The sequence below is a fragment of the Melanotaenia boesemani genome, chromosome 4 (genome assembly GCF_017639745.1).
Source record: "Melanotaenia boesemani isolate fMelBoe1 chromosome 4, fMelBoe1.pri, whole genome shotgun sequence".
NCBI lineage: Eukaryota > Metazoa > Chordata > Actinopteri > Atheriniformes > Melanotaeniidae > Melanotaenia > Melanotaenia boesemani.
This window is the reverse complement of record NC_055685.1, coordinates 21,620,846-21,647,709: the sequence shown is the minus strand read 5'-3', so window position 1 is coordinate 21,647,709 and position 26,864 is coordinate 21,620,846. Positions and strand designations below refer to the sequence as shown.

The window sequence follows — 26,864 nt, the reverse complement described above, 5'->3', positions numbered from 1 at the left end:
ACCAAGTCTGTCATGGTAAAATGAGGTTATCTGTTATGATTTCTTTTTTAAGCACAGCAAAGTTTGGGCACATTAGAAGAGTTCAGATCTGGTGACCTCAGGCGAATCTTGTTAGTTGACTTTCAAAAGGTGTTGAAACGATTTAGGTCCTTTGTTAATATAGTTATGTGTATCTTCAGCTAAGTTGCAATAGAAAGTTAAAGTGTGTTGGGCAGCGCATACTTTAATGCAGTGTACCCATCACACTGTGTAACAGACAGATTTATAGATGGATAGGTAGTAGGTACTAGACGTTACTAGCTCTGAAACAGAGTAAAGACTCTTTCAAGGGCACACAAGTAGAAGACGTTAAACCTGTCAGAAGAGTCAGGTTCTGTCTCTGGGAATGAGTTTTGAGTTGTATTATTAACAGTATTGTATATAGTCAGTGATCTGTGTGTGTGTGTGTGTGTGTGGAGAGGTGAGGTGGGGGAGGTAAGATGAGATGAGGCTTTGCTTCATATCCTCTTTTAATTAATGTTATTATCTACTGCCCTCTTAGCAGCGATATGCACCAATATATGCAGCAGCACTGCGCAGTTTCATGCATTTGGAGGGGTAGATCCTGACTTGCAGAGACAACTTCCAACAGAGAATGAAATCAAAAAGATGGAAGACCATATAGTATTTATCAACCAACAAAGACAACAACATTCAGACTGTGAAACAGACTCACTTTCCCAGACCCAGTGACGCACAGCAAGGACGTGATGTGTTTTCTTTGTCATGTTAATCAGTTCCTTAGGGGTTGGCTGCCACAAAGAAGTGAAGAATAAATCCCACACCAAAACCAGTACATGAAGATCACTCACATGATTCAATCCCTTCTTCTCACCATGCACCCACTTCTCCTGCTTCCTGATTATAATCTCTATTTTCAATCACTCATTATTTCTTCCTGAAACTGACTCCAGATTTGGCTTGGCTGATGGTAAGTAAACAAAAGGAAGGCAGTGCATCCTGGGAAATGATGACCTTTGCAGTGAAAAGTCATAGGAAAGGAGAGTAGATTTTTTTCCCCTCTCTTCTTTTGTTTCCTCAGCACTGACTCATACATGCAGCAACAGATGATTATTTTTACACTAATCCTAATTTTTCATTGATAAATTTTTTTATTTAGTCAACTTCTGGAAATATGGTCAAAGTTGGGCTGAAAATCTAGAAAGTTAGACTTTAACAATAATAAAGCTCTAGCTGGTTAGTGTAACACTATCTTTTTTGCATGAACTCTACTTTTAGTATCTGGGGGGTGAATGGGATGATAAAAAAAACTATTTTTTTATTGTGAAGAAGTATGTACATGATGCATCAGATGTTAGACATATTTACAGGGATTGACTCCACATTAATGCCTTAAAATGAAGGGATAAAAAAAGAGAACTGCAAATGTTTGATACAGATAATAAGAACATTTGCCTTACACTTGATGAATACACACACATTCAGAAGCTTACCTTGTATCCCTGGTTGATGCCGTTAATGAACTGCTGAGGTGGAGGGTTCCATGTGAAGCGGATGGTTGTTGAGTTAATAGCTACAACTTCTATTTCCTGTGGAGGTGCTGTGGGAACTGCAGACACACAAACAAATAATATTTAACTGCAATGAGTTCGAAAAGAGATGGAGAAAGATGAGCAGATGAATGCTGCAAATCAAAGCAGCAGAAATTGTCCATTTTAGTTTCGCACATTGACTTTTTCAACAAGTAATGGTTGTAAATATCTTATACAGCACCATTGTTCAATATTTAATGTGGAGTTTTAGCTCTTTTTTTTAAATTAAAAATATCTGCTAAGCTCGCAAAAGCTAAATGCCAAACCTGCCTTTTGTGTGCTTTCTTGCAAAATGACCTAATTTCTCAAAAGAATCTGATTTATTCTGCCGTATTCTGCATTCATATATATTTTGCATAATAGGACATTTGAAATGACTAAACAATAAGAAGATGGTGATCCATCATTGACCAGTTCCAATTGGCAACGGATCACTGGATTTGTCCTGAAGCCCACTGACCAAAGAGCCTCTATAAAATTTATCATCTACATGATGTAAATGCACACTGTTGAATGTTTCATAAAAAAATTGAGGCATTTGATCTATGTTAACATTTAAATGTACAACAGAAACTTTAATGATTTATTGTTATGTTAGCATGTTAATTAGAAACACTTTTAACTTCTTCCTGTTGTAAATGGACACTTCAAAAACCAACCATAATTTTTCTTTTTGTAATTTTTTTTTATATCATCATGATATAAACATGTATTTTTTTCTTTTATTTGTCTTTAAGCTTTGTAAATCTCCCCTTAGAGCCATAGCAGGTGCATCACTGGGATTTACTTGGCAATTTCCATAATAAATATGATACAGTGGTATAGATGCTGAGTATTGCCTGTATACTGCAGTAATATAAAATATCTGAATTGCAGTTCAAAGATACAACAATATGAAGCTGCTGAATAAATTGTGTACATTACATCAGTTCATATATATATTATATATATATATATATCAGACCAGCTACTCAGTTAGGAACAGAGGATCCATGTTGAACGAAGACTAAAACACAGAGTAATAGACAATGTATGCATGTGTGTGCATGTGTGTGTGTCTGCAGGAGCATGTCATGGTGATTACATAGCAAGGGGTTTATGCTGATGCTCAAAAGCCAGAGAGTTATAATGCACTGTTGCATTATGGGAATGCCCTTTACATTCTGTATGTGAGCTAAAATGGCCAGATGAAACTCACACACGTACTCACATACACGTAAATACAGAGTACACAGAAGGAAAAGAGACCAGAACAAAATCCACTGAAAAATGAATGAAACAAGATGGTGCAAGAAATGACGCTGAGGAGTGAGAAGGCAGAGAGGGAGACAGAAGATTAATGGATGTTAAAGATGTTCTCTCCCTTCCTGCCACGTTGACTGTACTCCCGGGAAGCAGCTTCTAACCCCTTGAAGCTCATAGCTCTAGATAAAATACCAAACTATGCCCTTTGGGGGAATCTTAATATGTAGTAAGAATGCTTGTGAGAGAGTAACATTATCAGAGTCTAACACAGAGTTCAGCCACATCCTCTCAGAGACAGAAAGAGGGAGAAAATGTCCAATCCTTCACAGTCACTCCCATTAAACCACATTAGAATAATTAATGAGCCTAACTCTCTCTCCTGAGTCTATAAACCTGTCCCGGACTCTTGTAATGATGACTGCGAGTTTTATGTGCATGTGTACGTGTATGTGTAAGGCTGTGCACATGTGTAGCTCGGCTCATCTTTAATAATGATAATATACTGTTGGAATAAAAGTCAGCGGGAGACGAGCACGTATTTAAAGAAGATTTACCCCCACAACCGCTTCCCTCAACTCTCTTTACAGTCTTCACTTACATTCTTTCCTATTTCACAACCACTTCATTGATTTATGCTTGAGACAGTTGAAGGTGTGTTCCTCTGTGCAGCCATGTTTATTACAATAAACACACCATTATCTGTCATATTACATATTTATAGAGCAGGAAGAACTCTTTCACCATCAATTCCCTCCATCCTGCAGCATCCCGAGCTGCTTGTTGGAAAGACGGGTGATGAACTGAAGTCCTCCAGCACATCCTGGGTTGCCCTTAGGGTCTCTTCCCAGTTGTATGAAGCTGCTTTTTCTGTAAGGGGCTGCCTCAGGGGTGACTTTAACACAAGTCTGAACTGCATCAATTGGCTCTTCTCAAAGCTGAGTGATATTGAAGCCTGCAAGGCTACAGAAAGACCTCATTGCATCTACATGTAACGGTGATCACATTCGTCTGCTTACTGACTAAAGCATAAAAAACAGCCAAGAAAAATGTGCTTTTACATGAACAAAATAAATAAAAGGTGGGCGTAAAGATGTTCTTGGGGGTTCTTGGGGAATAAATTGTTCGATTTTGATGACTGACTTCAATGGAGCAATCAGAGTCAGGAGAAAGAAGGGGTAACACCCAAATTCACCTTAAACACCAGTGACAATCCTTTTCCTAGCTGGAATATACATTTTGACCTCAAAACATTAAAGGTTAGTCATACGTTATGACTTTTTAAAAGGTTTTTGTGGTTTTAATTGTGTTCTCTTTGGGTGGCAATGCTCAGTGGAGGCTTTTAGCTGCGTGTCTTCTGGTCACATTGGTATGCTACATGTTGAGAGTGGATTATAGTATAAAAAAAAAAAAAAAAAAAAAAAAAAAAAAAAAAAGGAGAGTGGATTATAGTAGCGTGCACATAGGTTGTCTGCACTGCATGCGTCAGGATTCAGTCAGAACCCTTCAGGTGTAATCCAAGTGCCACAATGGCGAAGATGTGTTTAGCTCACCTGATAGAGTAAGCACTCTCTTTACAGAGGAGGCTACATTTCCTCTGCGTAGCTGGCACTGGTCAAATCCTTGCTCACAGCCCCATATGCCCACAGACAAATAAAGGTAATTTTACCTACAAGTAGTTTATTTTTAAAATGTACCGCAATTACTTGCCGCCTTAGGCTCACTATGACTGAAATGGATTTCTCTGCACCCCAAAGTGAAAAAATTTGCAGAGCTCAGACTAACTCAGTGTGATAGTGTGTAGCAGTATCACTGCTTTTTATCAGATGCTTTGTGATGCTGTTTGTAAATAAGACCTAACTAGGGTTTGGTTTTCATATTGCTAAATGTTGCATATTAATTTCTATTCACATGGTTTTAGTTTTACTGCAGGTTCTTTTTTCATGATTTAACAGAATAATTAACATTAGGCCTGATATTCAGGTAAGACACAGTAAATCTGTCTTTTTTGCTCATATCTGATTTATTTTTGTTACAGTCTGGCTAGCACTAATCTGATTTTTCCAAATCAGACCCAGACCACTTTCTCTTTGGTCCTCAGTCAGTTCCACTTCTGATGTTATTGAAAGTGACCAAAGGCTGAACGATCATGTCACATTTCATCAGACTTTTGTCTCTGAAGTGAGGCAGACGTCATGATCCTGTGTTGGTGGAGGCTGAATGCAGCAAAATGTAAACAATGGACAAAACAATATTGTATTGAAAAAAAAAGGATTTGCTGTAAATATTTTTATTGAGATCTTTACAGAATTATTCCATAGTTTAGTATTAGACTTAATGCATGTCGAGGAAATTAGCAGAATGTATTTAGTAATTTGTGATTTGTATGGGTTGATTATGTAAAATGTCGATAATGGAAAATTTGCTGCATGAAAAAGAAATGAAAGCATTAATGTTTGTGCATTTTTTCTCACCTCCCTGCAGTGTGTACTCAGTGACAGGACTGCTGTAGACTCCTAAGCCGGCTCCTGTGTAGGCAGCCACCTGGATCTGGTATTGAGTCCAGATGATGAGATCTTTCAGCAGACAGTAGTTAGTCTCTGGGCTGCTGATGTTCTTTTCCTGGTAGTCCCCTGGTAATCCTGCCAGGCGGTACCTGCACATACACACGCATACACTTGCAAACTTCTGTTGTGGCAAGGCTAATAAGAAAAGTACATTTGTAATGTCATATGAGTCTAAATAGACAACCCTTATCCAGTGCATGCACATTGTTTTTTTACACTTTGTAATACTTCAGTTTCATCCTAAAATAAAATAAATTACATTTCTTCTCATCAGTCTACAAAAATACTCCATAATGCCAAACTAAAAACGTTTTTGGAGTATCTTATTCATTTATTAAAAATAGTACTAAAAAAATCCCATTTACATGGGGAAGGACGCAACAAAATATTCTGCTGCATTTTAAGTGTCCAAAAGTACATTCATTTAATTGAAAAAGATTTAACCTTACAGAAACACAGTTATCAGTGCAGCACTGCAATAGCTACATGGAAGCAATTCTTTATAGTAAGGCCCGTCAAATCTCACTGAAATGTCTGCACTTAGTCACTCTGAGACCTTGAGACACAAATTCATCTGCCCTAATGAAACAAAACCTGAACCACTGAACAAATTCTGCTAATTAGTACAGTTAAACATGGTGATGGCATCATTTTCTCGGGTGCTTTAGTTCGATGGGGGCTAAGACACTAGTCAGGACAGCGTGATGATGGAAACAACAAATTATACGGCAGAATAATAAGGAATGAATCCTAAATATTCTGGATATCTGTCAGATGCAAATGTTTACCTTTAACAAGACAATGAACATTTATCATTTATCGTACAGCACTTCGGTCAGCTGTTATGTTGTTTTTAAAGTGCTTTAGAAATAAAATATTATGGTAACGGTAAGCATTACAGCAAAAAAATGCAGGACAACTCTGCAAATCCTGACATAACTCTCCTAGAATCTGGGTGTCAACCCAACCCAGCAGCTTTACACAGAGACCTGAAAAAGGTTGTGCACAGATGCTCCCCACCTCACCTGATAGAGCTTATACATTTCTGCCAGAAGAACAGAAGACACCTCTGATAAAAAGAGCTGAACTTGTGTGATTATCAAAATTCCTCAGACAAAAGCTGAGTGAAAGGTTGAAGTTCTTAAGTGAATGGGGTATTTGACTTTATTATTTTGAATTAATTAAACCACTGCACCAACATAATATACCCAACACCGTAAACTGATGAAGAAAATGAACAAAATCTTTTTCGAATCTGAAACATAAAATCTGAAGGACTAAAAGGGTGCATTTGATATTTATTTGAATGGATATTTGGACAAAGCATTAAATGAAAGCAGTTTTTTTTAACAAAAGTACATATCAAGAATGGTTCAGTTAATGATCCAATGGAAAATCATACAAGTATAAAAATATATTTAATTTTTTCTTAAACCTCAGTATCATTTATTATCTCACTGCAAGACACTGCAAGACAAAGCTTAAGGGTTTTCTGTGTCCATCTAAAGTCTCTAAAGACCTAAAACCTTCAATGTCATCTCTGAAAAGCACACCTTCAAGGCCTTTGCTTTAGTACAGATGATATAAATGTCCACTTAAAAGGATATATGACCCAACTAGACAGGGAGGTGGAATACCACGTTGGTTCTGTACATATCTGATGGAGCTGAATGGAGTAATAATCTCCATGTCAGCGTTTTAATACGACGCCTATCCAACGTAATAGAACATTGCAACGATTCACCGGCTGAGTCAGCTCTCAACTGCATATGCATTCTGCATTTTCACACGAAAGAGATAGACACAAACAGAGATACGCAAAGTGAAGGGGCACTGGAGGCTGACAAAGATCTCTGCAGAGGTGGGAAGAAAACTCCTTCCTCCTCCCTCCCCACATGACACACTGACACTCGGAGGAGGAGGAGGGAGACAGAAGAGAAAAACAGGGAGGAAAAATTGGAAAAAGAGTGAGAGTCTGGCAGCTGATACAGTAAGGAAAAGGGAGAATGCAAAGGGAAGGGGTAGGAGGAGGTTCTGTCTTACAGAACTGAGATGATACAGGCGGCATTATCAGTGCACAATTCAGTTTTTTTTTTACTGATTTTTGAAGTGTAGGCAGAGAAGGGGATAAAACCTGATGACTACTACTGCAATTATATGCAAAAATGTGAAGCAGCTAATGACACTGTGATTACACACAGAGTCACACTAAAGGTGGACATCAAAGGGGAGGACAGCAAACCGAGGGCCAGCGCAAGCATCTATGGAGCAGTACTGTTTGTGTGTGAGAGTACGCAATACTGTATAATTCATACAGAAAAAACAACAAAAAAAGGGAAAAAAGTACTTAACAGTAGAAAGCAGTCAAAATACTCACTTTAGGATAAGAAAGTTGAAGGGTTGACAGTGCAGCAAAGCTAAAAGCTACATAAAACATGACCCTAAAAAAGAAAAACTTTGCCCAGCTGAAAAAACTCCTAACCTAAAAAAAAAATTCAGATTGGTTCAAACACATGCTTTATTATAGATTTATACAGCGCATCATTTTTGCATGCAGTCGTTATTTACTATGTGATGACATTTCTTCAGCTGAAGAACATCAGAGTTGCTACACATCAGTGCATAATGGCTGTCTGTCAAGAGTTGTGTCAGACTTGTTGCAGGGCGTACTGCTGCATATTATCATTGCAAAGATTTAAAAGACGCTATGTGTTTGTGTTTTCTTCAGGATGTTTATCTCGGCTGTTCATCTCATACTTTGTCTTTTGGAATCAGACTGGTGACTGCTGATTGCTGCCAAATGCATGTAAGACAAGGACTGCTCATAAATACTTCACCCAACTTTACTTAAAGAAGACCAAAATGTGCCTTTAAGTTTCAGTGGAACAAAACTAAAAATTCTCCTATTTGAGAGCCAGCTGCCAGTAAATGTTTTAGCTTTTCCTTTTGTTAAGTTACTGCAGAGAGAAAAGAATTATTTAAAACCCAAGAAAATATGTTTCGTAGGGCTTTGTTTAAAATATCAATTTAACTTGTTCAGATTCCTAAATTACAAATGTCTATTTTGACTTTTACAGGAATGGCACCACTCTGTGTCTTATGACTTAAATAAGAATTAAGTAGCAGCCAATACTTTGCAAGTAATAATATAATATATATAACATTTTTCTAAGATGCATACCTACTCCACAGTGTATTTTCTCTTGTTGAAAGTATGCAGTTTCTGATCAGTCTAACAGCTGCCTCAGAACTGTTATCCTGCTCTGAGTTAGAAGAATTAGCTACATAGAAGATAAATTAAATCTGTGTAAGGCCTGATACCCGAGACATGTCAAACAGAGCATATCAGAGAAGTTTTAAACGTGTCTTCTTGATCACATTACTCACTTTATATTTATATCTAACAACCAATGTAATGTATTGGATGGGGGCGCCATTGCTCAGTGGGTAGAGTGGTCGTCCTATACCCCAAGGGTTGCTGGTTCGATCCCGGCCTGGAGAGCTCATGTCGAGGTATCCCCAAGCGGCAACCTCTGCTTGTAAAATGTGAAGCTTATGCGGAAGTGCAAAAAAATTGCAGTTTACTCCTCACCGCTAGGGGCTGGGTCCAAAACAGAGCAAATCTCCATAGACTCCCATGTTAAAAAAAGACCAACTTCACAGCAGAAATAAACATGTTTAAAGCCTGGTACAAAAATCCATTTTAGGAATAAAAGGTCAAGTTTACTCATGACAACTGTGAAGGGGATTGAATGTTTTTCATCCATTTGGATGTTATTTAACCTTAAATTCAGCATAATTAGGTGCGTATCATTTTGATTGACAGGAATCCAATATCCGCAGCAAGAAGGGAGAGTGCAGCAAACCGTGGTTTTTAGCCGGCTAACAACGCACCTTAGCTTTAGCCCGCCTACCTCCGTTAGCTGCTTAGCTACCGTTGCTCGGGGTTATCTCGGTTAGCTCTTAGCTACAGGCAGCTCGGAGTTTGATAGTTGTCAATCATCCACCCCACCTTCACGGTCTCCCTCTCAGCTCAACCTCTTTGCTTATTTTTGGATTTTCCAGGACTAGCGACATGCGTGACGCTACCAAGATGGCGACGGTGGGAACTGCCCACCGAGCTTCACTTTTGCTCTTCAGAAACCTACGGGTGACGTCACGAAGGCTCCGTCCATCTTTTATATACAGTCTATGGGTGTCCCTGAGGAAGACACAGAACCCCTAATTGCTCCTGATGGGTCGTGGTTGAGCACCTTGCATGGCAGCTTCTGCCATCAGTGTGTGAATGTGTGTGTGAATGGGTGAATGTGACGTTTATGTAAAGCGCTTTGGATTAAAGCACTATAAATCCAGACCATTTACCATTTAGATTTGTGTAACCTTCATTTTAGATTATTTCTGGTTAAAGCACACCATAGTGTTCTCTTTCCGATTCTTATGGTCTTACTGGGTTTAAAAAAAGCTGAAAGTAAATTTTTTTTTATATCTGTGTGTTTGTTCTGTGTGCGCTTACCTCAGGACATATCCTCGGAGGACTCCATTAAGCTCGGGTTCTGGAGGAGGCTGCCATTGGACCATAATGGACTGATTTGTGCGGCCACTGGCCACAATATTCTTTGGAGGTGCACTGGGTGCCTCCTCCCGTAGCATCAATCTAACAAACACAGAAATAACGACTGAAGGTAAGGGAGAAAACTGATTTAGATAAAAATGATTTTGAGAAAATCAGCATTGTTAATAAGCTACAGACACAGAATTTGTTGCTGACATTAAATGTCCAGCCATGAACATCCCATAGTCACATTGTATTAAGTAAGTACGCTAAAGAAGGATATTTCTTCCCCCCGGTATTTCTTTACCTTTCTTGTGGTCAGATTTTCTGTCTTTTTTGTAGTTTCCATTGACTACAGAGCATCTCACAGTTTAAGCGGCACTGGAAAAATCTACTTGATTTCTGATCTATACAGTCTCACAGCTTATCTCCATGTGCAACTTTCTATTTCATTTAATGCATTTGTTTTTCATCTATGCCTATAATGTTAATCTATTTCAAACAAACCACTGCTGCTGCTGATGGAAACGTTTACCGCATCACTTCCTGCGTTCCAGAAGATTTCTCCTCAGAATGATCAAGCTGAGCCTGGATGTTTAATGCAACAAATCTAAAAGTGATCACGAGCTCCATGCAAGCTGAATTGTTTCTGCATTTCATTCGCTGACAGCTTAGCAAAATCAACAGATGATGCAAATTATTCTCAATATTGTAGTTTGCTTGTTTTGTCTTAACTTTAAGATGTCTTTGCATAGTTTTCATTAATGTCGATCAGACAACCAGCTGACAGAATTAATAACACTTTTACGAAAGGGGGATATTATGGGCAGTTCTCTATATAGCTGTGTTGGAAGCAGTGTAATCAGTCTGTGTTAAAATCTAATGGCTACATGACTGTGCCAATATATTTCAAAGTCTCATAGGGTGAAATGGTTAGGAAGTGCACAGGATGAACCAGTGATTGAGAATTGGGAATCCAAAACGTGGAGAGCAAAAGAGCAGGTCTAGTTTTTTAGTAGAATGTACTGTCAGTGCAACAAAAAACATGAATCACTGTCGCTTGAATTGCTGCAGACAGGTCGGATTGCCCAAACTGACTAGTACACTAATAGCCACAACGGATGCATGAGTGTCAGAACTGGACCACGGGGCTGTGGGTAAGGTGACCTGGTCTTATGAATTACATTTTTTTTTTAATCTAATGTAGACAGGAGAAGACCCTTCAGTGTATTGTACAGGGACTCGAGGATCTGCTCCTATAATCTTGGAGCTGGGCAGTTTCTCTTTTAATCTAAACCCCCAGAGCAGATGAGCAACACACTGTGACAGTGAAAGATAGTAAAATCACTGTTAGTCTAGAATGGGGTTAGACCTTGTCTTTTTATTTCTTGTGAAATCTTGAGAACCTTAATTCCCTTTGACCTCCATCTGTCTCTCCAAAGCATCCCCTCATCTTTCTTTTGACATTTTGAACCACTTTGCCATTTTTTTTACTCTCCATCTGCAAACGTTCACCTTTCATCCAAATGTCCTCTGCCCTCAATTATATCATCTTTCTATCTTACTCATCTCCTTCCCTCCTTCTCTACACTCACTCCTCAAACTTTACCCATGATTAAAGCTTCCGGCCTTTTCTTGGCTGGTAAAGCACACAGGCTGAGCTGGTCAGCCTCTGGCTTTGCTTTAAGAAGCTCAGCAAACATTATCAGAGCCATATGCACTAATACACACACATGCAAACACACAAATTTCTCCCAGCTTAAGACAGCCTGCTACAGCTGATGGTCTTTTCCTTTCATGGATTATGTTTGGAGATTTATATTAGCTTCTACCTCTAACCCCCCTCCCTACCAAATGATTCTCTATAAGGTATTAAGCCATTAGCTGTGATGTGACATCTTCTATGTGTTCCTGTATCTGTATGTCAGTAAATGTGTATGCACATCTATATGTGTTTGTGTGAAAGCAAGGAGGGTGTGAAAGCTGTTAGCTGGAGACTTGTGCGGGCGGATATATAGCACAGACCAGTGGTTTTACAGCTGTGCTTTACTTCCATTAGGTTAGACACTATCAGGCACCAGGTGCTGCTAGCACACACTCACACAGAGAAACACATGCACAGGCTAATGGGCCTTGTGTGTGTGAGATGGGCTTTAAGGTAGCTGTCTGCAAATAGGGTATATATAATCCTCAACTATGTAGCTTCTTTTTACTGTAATTGATGAGGCAAAGTAATACATGTAAGGAAACTCGTGCAGCATAAACAACCATAAATCCATACTGTAGTGAACTGATGCAGTCATTTATTCTTTGACTGCAAATAAAATGCACAGATGCACACTTACACACTTACATCCTGTGACAAGAAATCCTCGTGAATTGCCTTAATTCCTCCCCAACCATTTACCAGTAAATACTTCATAGTGTGGGTTCAGCATGAGGGCATCAACGTTATAAAGGAGATTTAATATATAAATCCTGACCAACTCCCTCCTGCAAAACTTCCACATCCACCAAAAATATCTAAAAGTGCTTATACGGGTTCAGCAACCAAATAAAACAAGCACAGTCCAAAACTTTACGCTGTGTGACACACTTTCTCTGTCCCTTGTTATTAAGGAAAGGAGGACATTTCCTGAAGGAATTGTTCATATTCTCTGGTCTGTGAGGAAAAGTGTGTTTGTGTCAGTGCCTATGCTGTGGGAATTAGGAAAATTTTCTGTCTGTGTCATTCTCAACAGTTTCGTGCTGGGTTACTTCCTAAATTCTGATTCATAAATTTAATGGTGTTACTGGGATGTTAAATCTACTACTTTTTAAACACAACAGAGGAGTTTAGATCCAGCAGGAAGAAACGGGGCTGCTATGAAAAGGATAACACAAAGACAACACGGCACAAAGAGAGGGAAAACACGTGTGGTGTGATTTGGAACTACTGGCTGACTAGATGGGCTTATTTTGTCTTGTTTTCAGAGTTCAGTTCTTGACTTCGTTAAATGTTGAGTAGTTTTGCTTGAGGAAGAGAATGACACACAAAAGAAAATTGGTTGGAGCATATGCTGACAATGAATTGACACCAGCTGCAAAAAGCATTAGCTGCTGTGTATATGGTTTGTGGATGTCTGAGGTCTCAGTCCTGCATCAAGGTGTTCATCAGTTTATTATTATCAATTCTGGTTAATTGCAGACTGAAGAAGCAATGAGGGATCAGGATGTTTGTGAAAGCCATTATAACATTTCACAATTCAACAAAAATGTGAGTAGTTCTGAAGGTAAAGGTGCAGTTCCTCATATCTCTCAAGGCTGGGACCATAGTCCGTAGTGACAAAGTAACAGAGGACGAAGGATGTACTGCATTAATTAATCATTAGTTTACCTTCTCCATAAGTAGCACCTCCTGACTGACTCTGAACCAGCCACTGAGTGGTTTAAACTACTAATGCCTCATTCATTACTCTTTGTTTTATAATTAATTAGTTCTTTTTGTGAGACCCAAAGTAAGGCAACACATCATACTGAGTACCTTGTACGTTGTGCCTCATTACTTTACAGATACTTACGGAGTAATCATTACCCATTAGAATAGATGTAGATTTAAAATGACTTTGCATGAGGCAAATGTAAGGTTTCCATCATTTATTTCATGCAAAGTGACAGCGTGAAATTTGTGTGTAACATGAATAATGGAACTTTACTTTTATTTGACTGAGAAGGACTTTTTCTACTAAAAGGGTGGAAGGGTTACACTTTATATACTGTGGCATACATATGGCTGTATGTTGATATGCTGGAAGAAAAAACATGCATTCTTGAATTTTCAACACCTGGTTCTTATCTTTTTTAGAACTCTGTGGCGCTTAAGCTTCTTTTGAATTCGAATATGTAATTACCAATCACAATGCAAATTATTTTGATGATTTATGGGGGTCTGTTTATTTCAGTGGAAATGAAGACTGACCTGCTAGGTTGTAGGCTAACGAAATATTACTCATGAATATTAAAAAAACCTTATCTTCGGATTTAATATATTTAATTGGGTTTTAGTGGGGTTCAAGGTAGATTTCTGATGGAGAAACGTTTTTCACGTAAAGCCCACAGTACAGCATTTTATATTCAATTCTGTGAAATGTGAATATATTAGCCAACACCTTGCATAGCAGTTGTATTGTTGAAAAATGTCATGATTTTTTGCCTTGTCTTGCACATTCAGTCAACGTTTTATGTAAAACATTCTCTATTTTATGAAGTAAATGGGCAGATATCAGATTTGTGCCATTAAGGGGTATTTTAAGTTATATTTAGCTGGCTTTTTACATCATTATTCTATGAAGGATGAGTCCATGTTGATAAAATTCCAGCTTTTTTAGCACCTCTTCAGTGTTGACTAATGTCGATGATGTCGGAGGACATTTGAACACATGACTAAGCCTTTACTGTAAGTACACTTTCATTTTCCTTGTTGAGGTGTTCAGCCACAATTACCACTCAAAATTTAGCACAGGACCCATCTATCAATATGAATCGCCCTACAAAGTTCTAACATCATTTTTTTACATGAAAACAGAGGAATACATAGGAATATTCATCACATTTGCAGTGCTCATCTGTAATGTGTTCTGGTTCCAGCAGAACTAAAACTTCTTTATTCAGATAATCAAAAAACATGAGTAAAAAGAAAAAGAACTGAAATGGATGTTTCACAGTGTTACCATGCCTGAAGATCAAGGTGTAATCTGTCTTTCATCTGCTAATGCTTCCTCTTTAAAAATGATAATGGTGTGAGTGCAGGCCATGCATGACTAAGTCTGTACATGCGTAACACTCCACAGAGATTCTGCATTCAGGAGTAATGTTTCCAGCTTTGATTGCCTTCATATAGTTTTACTTGATACACAGTTTCTATAGTATTCATGTTAGTGGTCTTGAATAAGAGGCAGTTGGACAGAAAAGTCTATTAAATCATGGAAGGATGAAACGGAAAAGAAAATGAAAATTATATATGGCTAGATGATAAGGATCTAAATCAGGATGAGAACAAACCACGATACAGCAGAAGAAGCTGTAAGTTGAGCAGGTGTGTTTTGTCGTCAATCTTATGAGCTTCTGCTTCACTTTCCGTCCTGTTTGCTCACTCTGTCAACATTACTGCATTTTGTTATCCTCCTCATTTGGCACTCAGAGTGTGCAGGATATTTTGCTCTGCTTCGCTCTCCCTGTGTGTTAGTTGCAGCACACGCCTTAGCATCTGTGGTGTCTCATCCAGTCAAACATCCAGCAGATGAAAAGAAAGTGTGTGTGGTTACGTATGAGACCAGCGCTGCAGAAGAGACATATCCATCTGCTCTGATACACTGACCAGTGATGACTTGTCTGTCTGCCAGTCTTTCATTTACAGAGGATCAATCTAATCTATTCTCCAGGGCTTCTGACAATAAACATTGGAGTGAGGACTAGGTAGCAGAATGGCTGTTGGACACAAAAACTGGTGGATGAAAGACAGAAAAGAGAGGAAGAGGAAGGACAAGAGGAATGATAATCAAGCAGAGGAAGAATGGAGTGCAAGATTCTGAAGATTCAGTGCTGAAAAAGGGGAACAGATAAGAGAAGAAGAAAAGCTGAGTGTGTGTGATGTGCAATGGCACCATTAACAGCTACTGTTGTTGCTGAGAGAATTTGGCAGAGCTAAAACTGGCATCTGTTGTCCATCTTTTCAGACAGCGAAAGCTTTGTTTGATAGCTTCTGTGTGTGCATACTTTGTGATACACCATTACATTATTATAATATAAGTGAGAGTCAGAGATTTGGTTTATGTTTGTACACAGTTGTTGAGAGGCCTGCAACATCTTCTACAACCCTGTCACTCCATTTAGTTCCATCAATGCCACAGCATCACAATTACCCCATTAGTGATTTCTCTTGGGATAAACATGCAAGCACAAACAAGCACATTTTCACATAGAACATCTGCACAGTAATCTATTTGCTCTTCAGGATGAATTGCTTTCTTCCTTATACACACTTGCACACAAACACACAGAGCAGTTTATTTAATTTTCACAGTGAAAATCACTGCATGCAACAGAAAGAAAATGTCACAGAAACACACGCATGCACCCAGACACGTAGATATCAACAGCATGGAAGTGGAATATGGATGCTGCCTTCATCCTCACCTCGTTAGAATCCATCCCATTTTTATCCCTATGTCCCTCCCTATCATCATGGCAATGAACACACTAACACATAAACACTTGCATGCTTACATGCAGGACTGTGCAAAGCATACACTCAGCTTTTGACTGCAGAAAGATTACATTTTATTTACCCTCAATTTGTGCAAGGCAGTGTGACAACCCAGAGGAAAAAATTACTGCTCAATGTTTTCTCTTTCTAAGCTCAGGAGAGAAAAACGTGATTCTCACTTCAACCTCATTTTAGTTTCAATATTTTCTCATATACTTCTCCTAAAATTCAAGAGAGAAATAGGGTGAGACATTACATTAGCAATAAGAGTCATACTTGAGACATAAATGAGATACCTTGCAAAACTTTTAATGTCCCTTGAATAACAAAATGAGCAATAATAGAGCCACAAGGAGAATTTAAAGTTACCAATTAACCAAGCATGCATGTCTTTGGATGGTTGGAGGAACATAGAGTACCCAGAGACAACATGCAAACACCAGGGGCCATGTACGTTCAGGCAATTCTTTGTTTTACACCAAAATCGTAAAAACGGAAGTACTGTCGTTTTTCTGTTTTTCTCATTTACAATCAAAATCGGAAAAACAGAACCGATTTTCCTTTCCTATTCCCAGAATTCAAAGACGAAAAACAAGAAAAACATATTAAAAACCAGCCTGTTTTGGATTTGGCAATTCATTTATTTTTATTTTTGCTTCTGAATTGAAAGATGAAAACATGTAAACAGACGTCCTGGAAGTTAGAATAATTCTTTTAAATTAAAAGCCTAGATTAGCGCGTAACATCTTGCAAGAACATTGGATATTATGTTATACATTCATAAATAACTGTGTTGACCCCATAGACTGTATGGTTGACCCAAATAAAACAACATTAATATGTTCTTTAAGGCATACAGTGAACCTGAAGTAATAAAATGAAAAATATAAAAAAAAATTTTTAAAGTCTAGTGGAGGACAAGTAACCAGGATTACAAGATTGTTCATCGTGCTGTGAACCCCTAAGTTACATTTAACTGCTGTGCTAAGCTGCCATATTAGATGGCGGACGAGTCAATAAAATAATTTTGAATGCTCATATTTTCTTGAGAAGTGTTTACCCAGTCAAGATCACACAAACAGTGCAGTTAAAACTTCCCTTATAGTTTGATTAATTGTCCCATTGTCTCAGCGACACACATATGAGTACACTAGGTAAAAAACATTTACTTATCAAATATAAAGGACAGACAGACAGACAGACAGACAGACAGACAGACAGACAGATAGATAGATAGATAGATAGATAGATAGATAGATAGATAGATAGATAGATAGATAGATAGATAGATAGATAGCAGCAAGTAGATAAGGTGCAAAGAGTCTTGAGGCAAAGGTCAATAAACCAATCTCAGCAGGTGATGGTGAAGACTGTAATGATACTGATGCAATTATAATAACGGCATGATAATATATAATAATAATTATGATATTGTTATACGATGACGGCATCATAATAACAATAATAACAATGATGATGTGCCTATATTATTTTCAGTGTTGAACTTAACTGTTAGCCACATTTTGTTGTTTTTCTGCGTTTTCTTATTGTAGATAGTTTCAGTGATCACAGCGCTGTGATCTTTTCATAGCTATTACTCCTTGCTGGCTAAGTTACGTTGAACGTCTGGAATTTATCTGTACTAAGCCGCCATATTACATGGTGGAACACTCAATCTGCCAAAGCAGAAAATCAGCACTTTCCTTCAGATTTTCCAGTGGGTAGGCTTTTTGTGTAGTTTTCTCAATAGTAAACGTAAAAGGTGGAGTCTAGAAAAGTTGTTTCATCAGTACAACACAGGTCAACTTCCTTACACAACGGCTGTTATCAAATCACCACAAGGTGGCAGAGTACATGAGGGAAAATGGACTGGACTTTGGCAGGCTATACATACCGAAGTCCTTATTCCAGGTGGGACTGCCATGAACAATGACATGTCTGAAAATGCCATGAAGATAAGTATCTTTGTTTATAATGATAAGTGATCTATCATTTTCAATTTTACTTGCAGACATGATGGCCAGACCAGTGGTACCACCCTGCTGGTGCAGTCTGGTTAGTTGTGACACCTGCGTTTCAGAATGGGTGATGACTTCACCCAATTGCCCAAAATGCAGGGACAGCAGCTTTGGGGACCTGCAGTTTCATTTAACAGAACTGGAGGACGTGATAGACATCCTCCAGCCTGTCATCAGGGAATAGAATTTCTTCATTATTATCTCAACTGGTGCTTTTTCTGTTTAGTCAAAAAATTTGGTTAAGTTGGTTCAAAGCATTTGTTTATGTTGAAATGAAAAGTTTGGCCATTTCTTTTAAAACTCCTTTATGTTGTTATTACAGAAACCAGTAACTATAGCTGTTACACACTACATTTTGAATCTGTCATTGCGGTGTCAAGAGTGTTTAAGAATGAAAGCCATTGTGTTTTTGGTGATTACCAAGATTCCTATGGGAAAGCCAGATAATTTAATCAGGAGTTTAATTTGCGACAGCTTCCTTTGTACATTGGAGTGGATGGCATATTGTACAATCTTTGTCTGTTCCACCTGGAATAAGGACTTCAGTATGTATAGCCTGCCAAAGTCCAGTCCATTTTTCCTCATGTACTCTGCCACCTTGTGGTGATTCAGTAACAGCGGTTGTGTAAGGAAATAAAATATTAGAAGTTTTCCTGCACTATACTGATGAAATAACTTTTCTAGACTCTACCATTTACATTGAGAAAACTGCGCAAAAAGACCTACTCACTGGAAAATCAGAATGAAAAGGCTGATTTTCCGCTTTGGCAGATTAAGTGTTCCACCATGTAATACGGCGGCTTAGTACAGATAAATTCCAGATGTTCAACGTGACTTAGCCAGCAAGGAATAATAGCTATGAAAAGTTCACAGTAATGTGATCACTGAAACAGTGGACAATCTGTTGTAGTCCTGGTTACTTGTTACCCACTAGGCTTTCATTTCTATAGTTTTTTTTATTATCTCAGGGTCACTGTCTGCGCGAAAGAACATATTAATGTTGTTTTATATGGGTCAGCGCAGTTAATGTATGTGCTTCCATGATGCTACGTGTAAATCTAGACTTTTAATTGGAAAGAATTATTCTAACTTCCGGGCCGCCTGTTAACATGTCTTCATCTTTTCAGAATTCAGAAGTAAAAAACAAAAAAGGAATTACCAAAATAAAAAAACGGGACGGATTTTTAATTAGGTTCTTCTTGTTTTTCGTCTTTGAACTCTGGGAATAGGAAAAGAAAATCAGTTCTGTTTTTCTGATATTGATTGCAAATGAAAAAACAGAAAAACGACAGTACTTCTGTTTTTCCCATTTTAGTTTAAAATGAAAAAACAAATTGCCTGAACGTACACGAACCCACCAGACCACCATGCAGCCGTTATATCTGTCTCACTGTGCTCTCCTAATATTGCTGATTATTGTGCATTATTCACTTTAAATGTCGACATTGTATGCACCTCATCCAGAGTGCTAGGTTTGTTCAACACTTCTATAGTTTCTGTAAGTGGTGAAGGGAAATAAGTTTTATATTACTTTCACAGAAAAATAAATAATTAATCTTTAGAAATACAACCCTAACTCCAAGAGCAGTTGGGATGCTGTGTAAACTGTAACACAATGCAATGATTTCCAAATCTCATCAACCAAGAAAACATAAACATATCACATCTAAAAACTAAAACATTTTACCATATCATAGAAAATATTAACTATAGATTATTTCTTAGGGATGATATTGTGTACATTTTATTTGTTTTCTTTTGCAACTATAATCCCCATATGGTAGTCTCAGCTGTCACTGCTAACCAGGCCTTGTCTATGTCCAGTAGGTTGGGTCTCATAACCACAGCCAGTGGTAATGAGGCTCAGCTCTAAAAGGTTCTCAGACAGTGAGTCCTCAAAGCTAAAAAGACTAAAACTTCTTGCACATAAAACCAAACTACCAGAATTTAGAATATAGAAATTTATTTTCATTTTGAACTAAAATAGTAACTTTATTGCACTGCATTCATCATTAAATCACTTTATCTTTATTTTACAATGAAGGATTATTGGAAATAAATATTTGTTTAAGTAAAATAAAAACAAACAAGACAAAACTTGCTGAGAAAAAAGTGGAGAACTTTTGTGGAACATTTGTGGAGAACTTCTCGTTTACTCATTTTACTGAGCTCAGCATGAGATCCGTGAAACAGTTTAAAAGAGGGTAGAAAGGAGAACAGATTGAGTTCATAAGGAGAACTCTTTGATTTCTATGCATGAGATAAAAAAGCTGCAAAAGTTAAGGAAATCTGAGCTATGTGGGATCTCCTTTTAAACTTCAAACAAGACTAAATGGAGCCTTTCAGTGTATTTCTTTTTTGGAGAAAAAGATGAGAAAGTGGAGAAATAAGCCAATCATCATTTTAGTTCCACACAAACCTCACTTTTGTCTAAGAGAAATAAATGAAACATTTTGAAAATCTTTCCTTTCCTCTGGAAAATGTATTACACAGAGATAAAACAAGGCAAAAAAGATGAGAAAGAAAGAAAGAAAGAAAGAAAGAAAAAACTATTTCACTAAAATCACACCATGTTCTTTGTAAAAAAAAGGAAGACAACAGCAAATAAAAAGTTTGGTATCACCTGGAGTTTTGTGAAGCATGTGTTTAATGAAGGTGGTAGAGGGAAGTGTGTGTAGGAGCATGGCTTTCTCTTACCTTTGTGTTTCAGCACTGTACTGACCCCTGCCCACTTGGTTGACGGCACAGAGTCTGAACTGGTACGTTCTGGCAGGTGTGAGCCCGCCCACTGATACCTCGGTCACTGCAGGATCAACCTCAGATAGGTAGACTTTCCAGGGAGAGTCTAGACACAAGACACAAAGATTAGAAGCCGATAATATCTGGCTGAGGCAGAACAAATGGAGAAACAAGGAAAGGATGGATACAAAGGAAGAGGGGGATGAGCTGGAGAGAAGTATAAAGCCAGAAATAAGTGTGAAGTATGAAGCAAGGCAGAAAGTTAGGAAGGGAGAGGAGAATTAGTTTTGAAGCACAGATGTTGCTATTTATTGTTGCCAGCTTATCTTTCAGTCTTCACACTGAATGTACCAAAGACAGATGCACTATTATCCCTATTATTGCAGCAGCCACATGTGTCTGTGTGAAAGAAAAGGATAGTGTGCAAGCCCAGTGTATTAGAGCCACAGACTGACATGAAAATACCTTATATTTATAGTGGCAGATTCTCTCTAAAATACAATCCAAAAGAATCTAATATATAACACGCACAGAGTGGGTAATCAAGGTGCAAAAACTCCAATCCATTCCTCATTGTCTGGATTCATCCTTCACTGAAATCGACCAGTCAATTAGGCTCTCTGCATTCCTCATCTTTCTCTATATCTCTCCCAGTCATACACATTTTCTCACTTCTCTCCCACCATAATTCTTTTTCTTAATCATAATTTTGTCATAGTCTTGTAGATTTAACAGAGCAACCGTTAAATAATGATGGAAAAACTAGATCAAGATGAGAATATTACTTTTTTTTTTTGGTTTTCAGGCAGTCATGTGCCTGGTGCCTGGGCACATGACTGCTCATCACATTGTCCCCTTACAGCCATCTTTCCCATCTGTTTCTCCTGTCATTCCATTCCTCAGTCTCTCCTTCCCGTCCCTGTCTGTCTTACTCCCATTCTTATTTGACAGAGAGCTGGCCTGCTGTTACAACATCTGTGGTGAAGAGAGGCTGAGCCTCTGATGGGAAAGAGAGATAGGGTAAAGAAGGGCTGGATAATAAGAGTTTATTTATAGGGAACCTGTGCATTTATGCTGCAACACTATTCCCCATATGTCCGTCTCTTGTAAATGAGTGCATGTAGACAGCAAATGAACAGCTGTTTGCCTTTTAGGAACTATAATTTATGCCCAAGGATGGACACACTCAAACACACAAACACACACACACACACACATACTGTTCTCAGAGAGCTCCAACACGTAGTACAGAAGAGGGGAGTTTCCATCGAAAGGGCGCAGCCAGGAGAGACGAACAGATCGAGAGTCTGAATCGTTGAGACGAGCCGTCAGGGAGCGAGGAGAATGTGGTAGCTCACTGAGCACAAGAAAGACAGAAAAACACCAGATATCATTTACATTTCACCTCGTGAAATAAAAAAAAAACTTGTCTGCTTTCATGACCATCACAAGTGTGTAGGATAAATGCGAAGCAAACAACAATAGTGAACCAAAGACTGGAAATGGTGAAGCAGCAGGTTCGACCTGGTTCAAAGGTAACTAAGAAAAAGTTTGCCAGCGTGTTTAAAGCTCAACTACAGGCTGCATTATTCAAACAGGATGATGTTTTGAAAGTAGCCATATTATTAAACAACAATATTGAGTTAAAATAAGTATTGACAGGTATGATAGGTTTTCAATCTTGGATTTGTTACCATAGATTTTTAATATTACTTATGGACTTTGGCTGGGTTGAGGCATCATGGCTTGTTTGGTTTCTAAGCATTACTACATTATCAAGCTCCAAGTCTAATAAACTGGAGTCCAAACAGAAAATACAACATGAATGTTGAGACCCGTACAGTCCAGATATGAGAACTTCAATATGACTTCACACATTTGGCCAGACTTTGTCTTGGCTGTGACAGTTGCCACTGAGATTTAAAAAAAAAAAGTCACTTCTGCCAGCCAAGAAAAGTTTGCCTAGAAACCCCACAACTCCACAACACAACAACTTGCAGCTTTTACACGTTTTGAGCAGATTAAGTGAACAAAATATAATGTGTTAATTAGTGAGCTTTGGATGTGCTGGCAAGATCTTTTTCTCTGACACACTGAAGTAAGCTGTTTGTGCTTTTCTGGTCTCTCTGCGAAGTAAATGTAATTAAGTGCTTGTTGGAGCTTCATATTCACCATCATGATACGAGACGGTATGAATCCTTTTTTTTCTGTTTTGGAAAGATTTCTGTAATACCAGCACGTAGATAAAAAGTGTCTGTCTATTACGGTTTTGCTTATAAACTTTCCTCTATTAATGTGCAGAGACTGTTCATTAGATTGATATTTGTTTTCTGTGTGCTGCAATTCTATTAAATATGTGCAACTGGAATAATGTTGGCTCTGACACCCCAGTTAGCTCTTGGATCTTGTCCAGGATCAGTTCCAGTGGGTGATATCTTTTATGTATGACTGTCATTTGCATATTTTTATTCTTTACATGCTCTGTATAACCACAAATATATCTCACTGCATCTATTAAAAAGACATTTTCCAGACATCTTCCACATCCCCTGCAGATATTTGTGGATCTCTGCCCTGTTATTAATAAGACGAGCAATACAGATAAATTCATAAAAGCAGTAAAGAGAACCCAGACATCTGATTATACCAATTTCAGTGGATTGTAATTCTCTTTAAAAAAGAGTTGGCTTGAAAGAAGAGATGAAAAAAACAAAAACAAAGCAGAACTCAGAGCTCCTCGTGTGAAGGCTGCAGGTGCTAGCAAACACAACAGAATTAAATATATTTACAGACAACATAAAAGAACCAAATAAATATATTAATAGTGGAACCATGATAAAAGAAATTATCCCTTGTGCCCAGAGTGGCTGTATCTCATATATTCATAAGCTTATTAATTATTTCTAAGCAATCCCAGATGTGTGAATATGCTGACCACGAGCTCTCCTTTGACAGAGTGCATGCTACTATTAGTTGCATCAGATAATGCAAGGTTACAAATGTTTATCTCGTGTCTGTTTGTGCTTGTACTGATTAACATTTGACACAAAAGAGGGTATGAATCCACAAAAAGGGGGATGGAGAAGCAGCCGGAGGGATGTATTAAGAATAAGATATATTGGAGATACAGTAGTAGCATATCAAACCAGGACAGCAGTGATTAAAGAAAGGGGAATTGAAAATGTTCTCTTTTTTTCAGAGCTGACACGATCATATTAATTAATAGATGAGCTTGGAGAATGTTAGAGCAACTACCATCAGCAACCCTCCCACCAAACACACATGCACGCACGAACACACTCTCACAGACACATGAATGTTTCTTAAGGGATTTGAACCAATAACCTGCTGGTAATTAGTTTGCCTCCTCAGCCGCCAGCGTCTGTTAGCCTCCATGACCCATTGATACGAAGCTAACAAGAATGTCAGTCACACATGTGGACACACGCAAACACACATATACAGACACACTCATGCAGTGTTGAACAGAAGTCCCTTCATTCTCCTCATGTTTTCACAGAGCTGTAAGCACAGTTCTGATTCCTCCCTTTGTGTCCAACATGCATAACATCTTTTCTTTACATAACTCACAAGGATATGGTCTAATGTTCTGCTTCCTTCTCCTAGAATGCAGTTACATTAGTATATTATAACTGCTTTTGATAAATTTATCACCAAAGTGCTGATTAATATATAAAGGTCAGTACCTGCTATCTCACAGGAGCTGTAATAGGACAGCATGGGTCGGAGCAGGGCATACACTTAAAATATGTGTTTGCAACATTTTTTAATGTGAGCATCAGCTTAAAAAGTTTGGAAAATTGCTCACTCAAACATGAATGTGTGCATGAACACACCCACTACATGCACATTTATTACATTCAAAAAGTAATTGAAGCACAGAGCAGGGGTTGTGATATGCCCTCGCACATTTGATAATACTGTCTAATAACAGCTCGCCATATTCTCACACATTTCAGCGTTAAATGTTACAAACACAAAGTTTGAAATGAATGTGGACATTGCTAAAAACAAGCAATTACTTTTTCTTTTTTTTTTCTTTTGTGGTCTGGTTATGTAACCAATGACCTATCTCTTCCCTGAATCCCATTTTAAAAGATATTTCTTTTTAATGCTGTAACTTGATGAGTTGTTCTCGTCAACAATGTCTGCAATTTGGATGCAGACTGCCTGCTATGAATAAATTGTGTTTCTTCTTGTGTGATGCATGGCTGGATTAAAAATCACTGTGGTGTTTCATTTTGAGGAGAGCAATTCCATCTGAAGATATGTGGTGAAAAAAAAACCAAACAAACAATGTTTAAGGAATTAATAGAGATTTATTCTTTTAAAAGCTAAAGAAATTATTTAAGCATTATGTTTGGAAACTGGAAAACTGAACAGAATTATTTCATATTCCATGACCTGATGTGCATCTCTCCAGGAATGTATGTGGAGGCAACACAACAACTATGATTTGTCTGTTTGATGTGTTGCGTAAACACTGCATATTGATTTTCTTAAAGGAAATGTTTCCTTAACAGTAAAATGCAAGATTTAATAAGCTGTATTTTTCGTTTGGCTTTCTGATCATGCAAAGGTGAAAGCCAGTATTCTACAAATGCATGCAAATGTTTTTTTTCCTGTTTTGAAAGCTCCTCAAATCTGTCAATCAATAGCTTCAATTATCACAAACATAATTTCTTCTAACATCTCCCCCTTTTCTGTGTTATTATATTTTAATAAAAGAAAATGTTGTTTGTCAGTTATAACTGCCAACAAGGTCTACACAACCAGTATCATTTTAAAGTTTTCACAGTTTCAAGTAGCCAGAATAATTCAATAGAGTGGCATAAAAAAGCCCACTGCCACATGGCTTTCCTGGTGCTGTAAAAGATCAGCACATGCACACATTACCACACATGCAAGGATGTTATGATAGAAATCATCAAGCTGTGGTACAAGCTGAATCAAGATGAACAACTTATAACATATGTTTAAAAGCTATATAAAATGTGTTTGAGTTAAACAACAAAAGGAAAAGTTATTCTTTGAACTTACATGACTTCAAGGCGTGCAGACCGGGAATCATTGCCAGCTTGTGATGTCACAGTGCACGTGTAGTCCCCAATGTCACCTGACCATGTCTGGCCAATAGTGAGAGAGCCTCCCCGCACAGCGACACGGCCGCCACCGCTCGTAACAACAGGCACACCACCGCGATCCCACTTAAAGCTGCAGCAGAGGAGGTGTTATTTCAAGAATGAACAAATGGAGATGAAAATGGGAGATTGTACTATAAGGGAGGTTTTAATGGAAACATCAATGCGGAGGTACCTGATATTGATTCTGGGGTCATTTGTAGCATTACAGTCCAGAACAGCTGTGGTTCCTTTGATGACACGCTGGTCTGTTGGAGGCACAGAAATGACACTGCGTCCTTAAAAGAAACAGAGGAAATGCAGAAAGAGATGAAGAGTGAAGAGCAGAGACAAAAGTGGGATACATTTAGAGGCAGAAATAATCTAGCATTCTCCTCCTATATTACATAACATGGCACATTCTTGTTTAAAATGTGTACGTTAAAATGCATGATGCTCAACAACAGCAAGACATGAATTTGTTTACAGGAACTATCAAACATGAAGCATTTAAGAGTGTTTCACAAACACACACACACTCATCAAGCAGCCTGTCACTTTACTGATTCTTTCCCTCATTTAGATTTCCATACGATTCAGTTAAAAAGATGTACTAATTACAGTAAGATGCAGATGTGGAAAAAAGGACCTCAGTTTCATTTCATTTCACACCTGTGATGCAACCAAGCCATCGACAGATAAAAGAGAAAACTGTTTACATCTCGCAGCTAAAATGAAAACCTGCAAAACATTTTCTCTTTATCTTCAG

At 38.1% G+C, this 26,864-nt stretch overlaps 1 protein-coding gene across 4 annotated transcripts in view; it reads right to left on the bottom strand.

Moving 5' to 3' along the window:
* Positions 1-26,864, bottom strand: part of LOC121638272 (protein sidekick-1-like) — a 284,369-nt gene that overhangs the window by 50,715 nt on the left and 206,790 nt on the right. For all 4 annotated transcript variants that reach the window (XM_041982952.1, XM_041982953.1, XM_041982955.1 and 1 more), the window contains 7 exons: positions 26,292-26,394; positions 26,016-26,189; positions 22,175-22,311; positions 20,913-21,060; positions 9,915-10,055; positions 5,309-5,490; positions 1,494-1,609 (listed from right to left, as the gene is read on the bottom strand). In XM_041982952.1, coding sequence (XP_041838886.1) covers positions 1,494-1,609; positions 5,309-5,490; positions 9,915-10,055; positions 20,913-21,060; positions 22,175-22,311; positions 26,016-26,189; positions 26,292-26,394 — 1,001 coding nt within the window. The remainder of the gene's footprint in view (positions 1-1,493; positions 1,610-5,308; positions 5,491-9,914; positions 10,056-20,912; positions 21,061-22,174; positions 22,312-26,015; positions 26,190-26,291; positions 26,395-26,864) is intronic.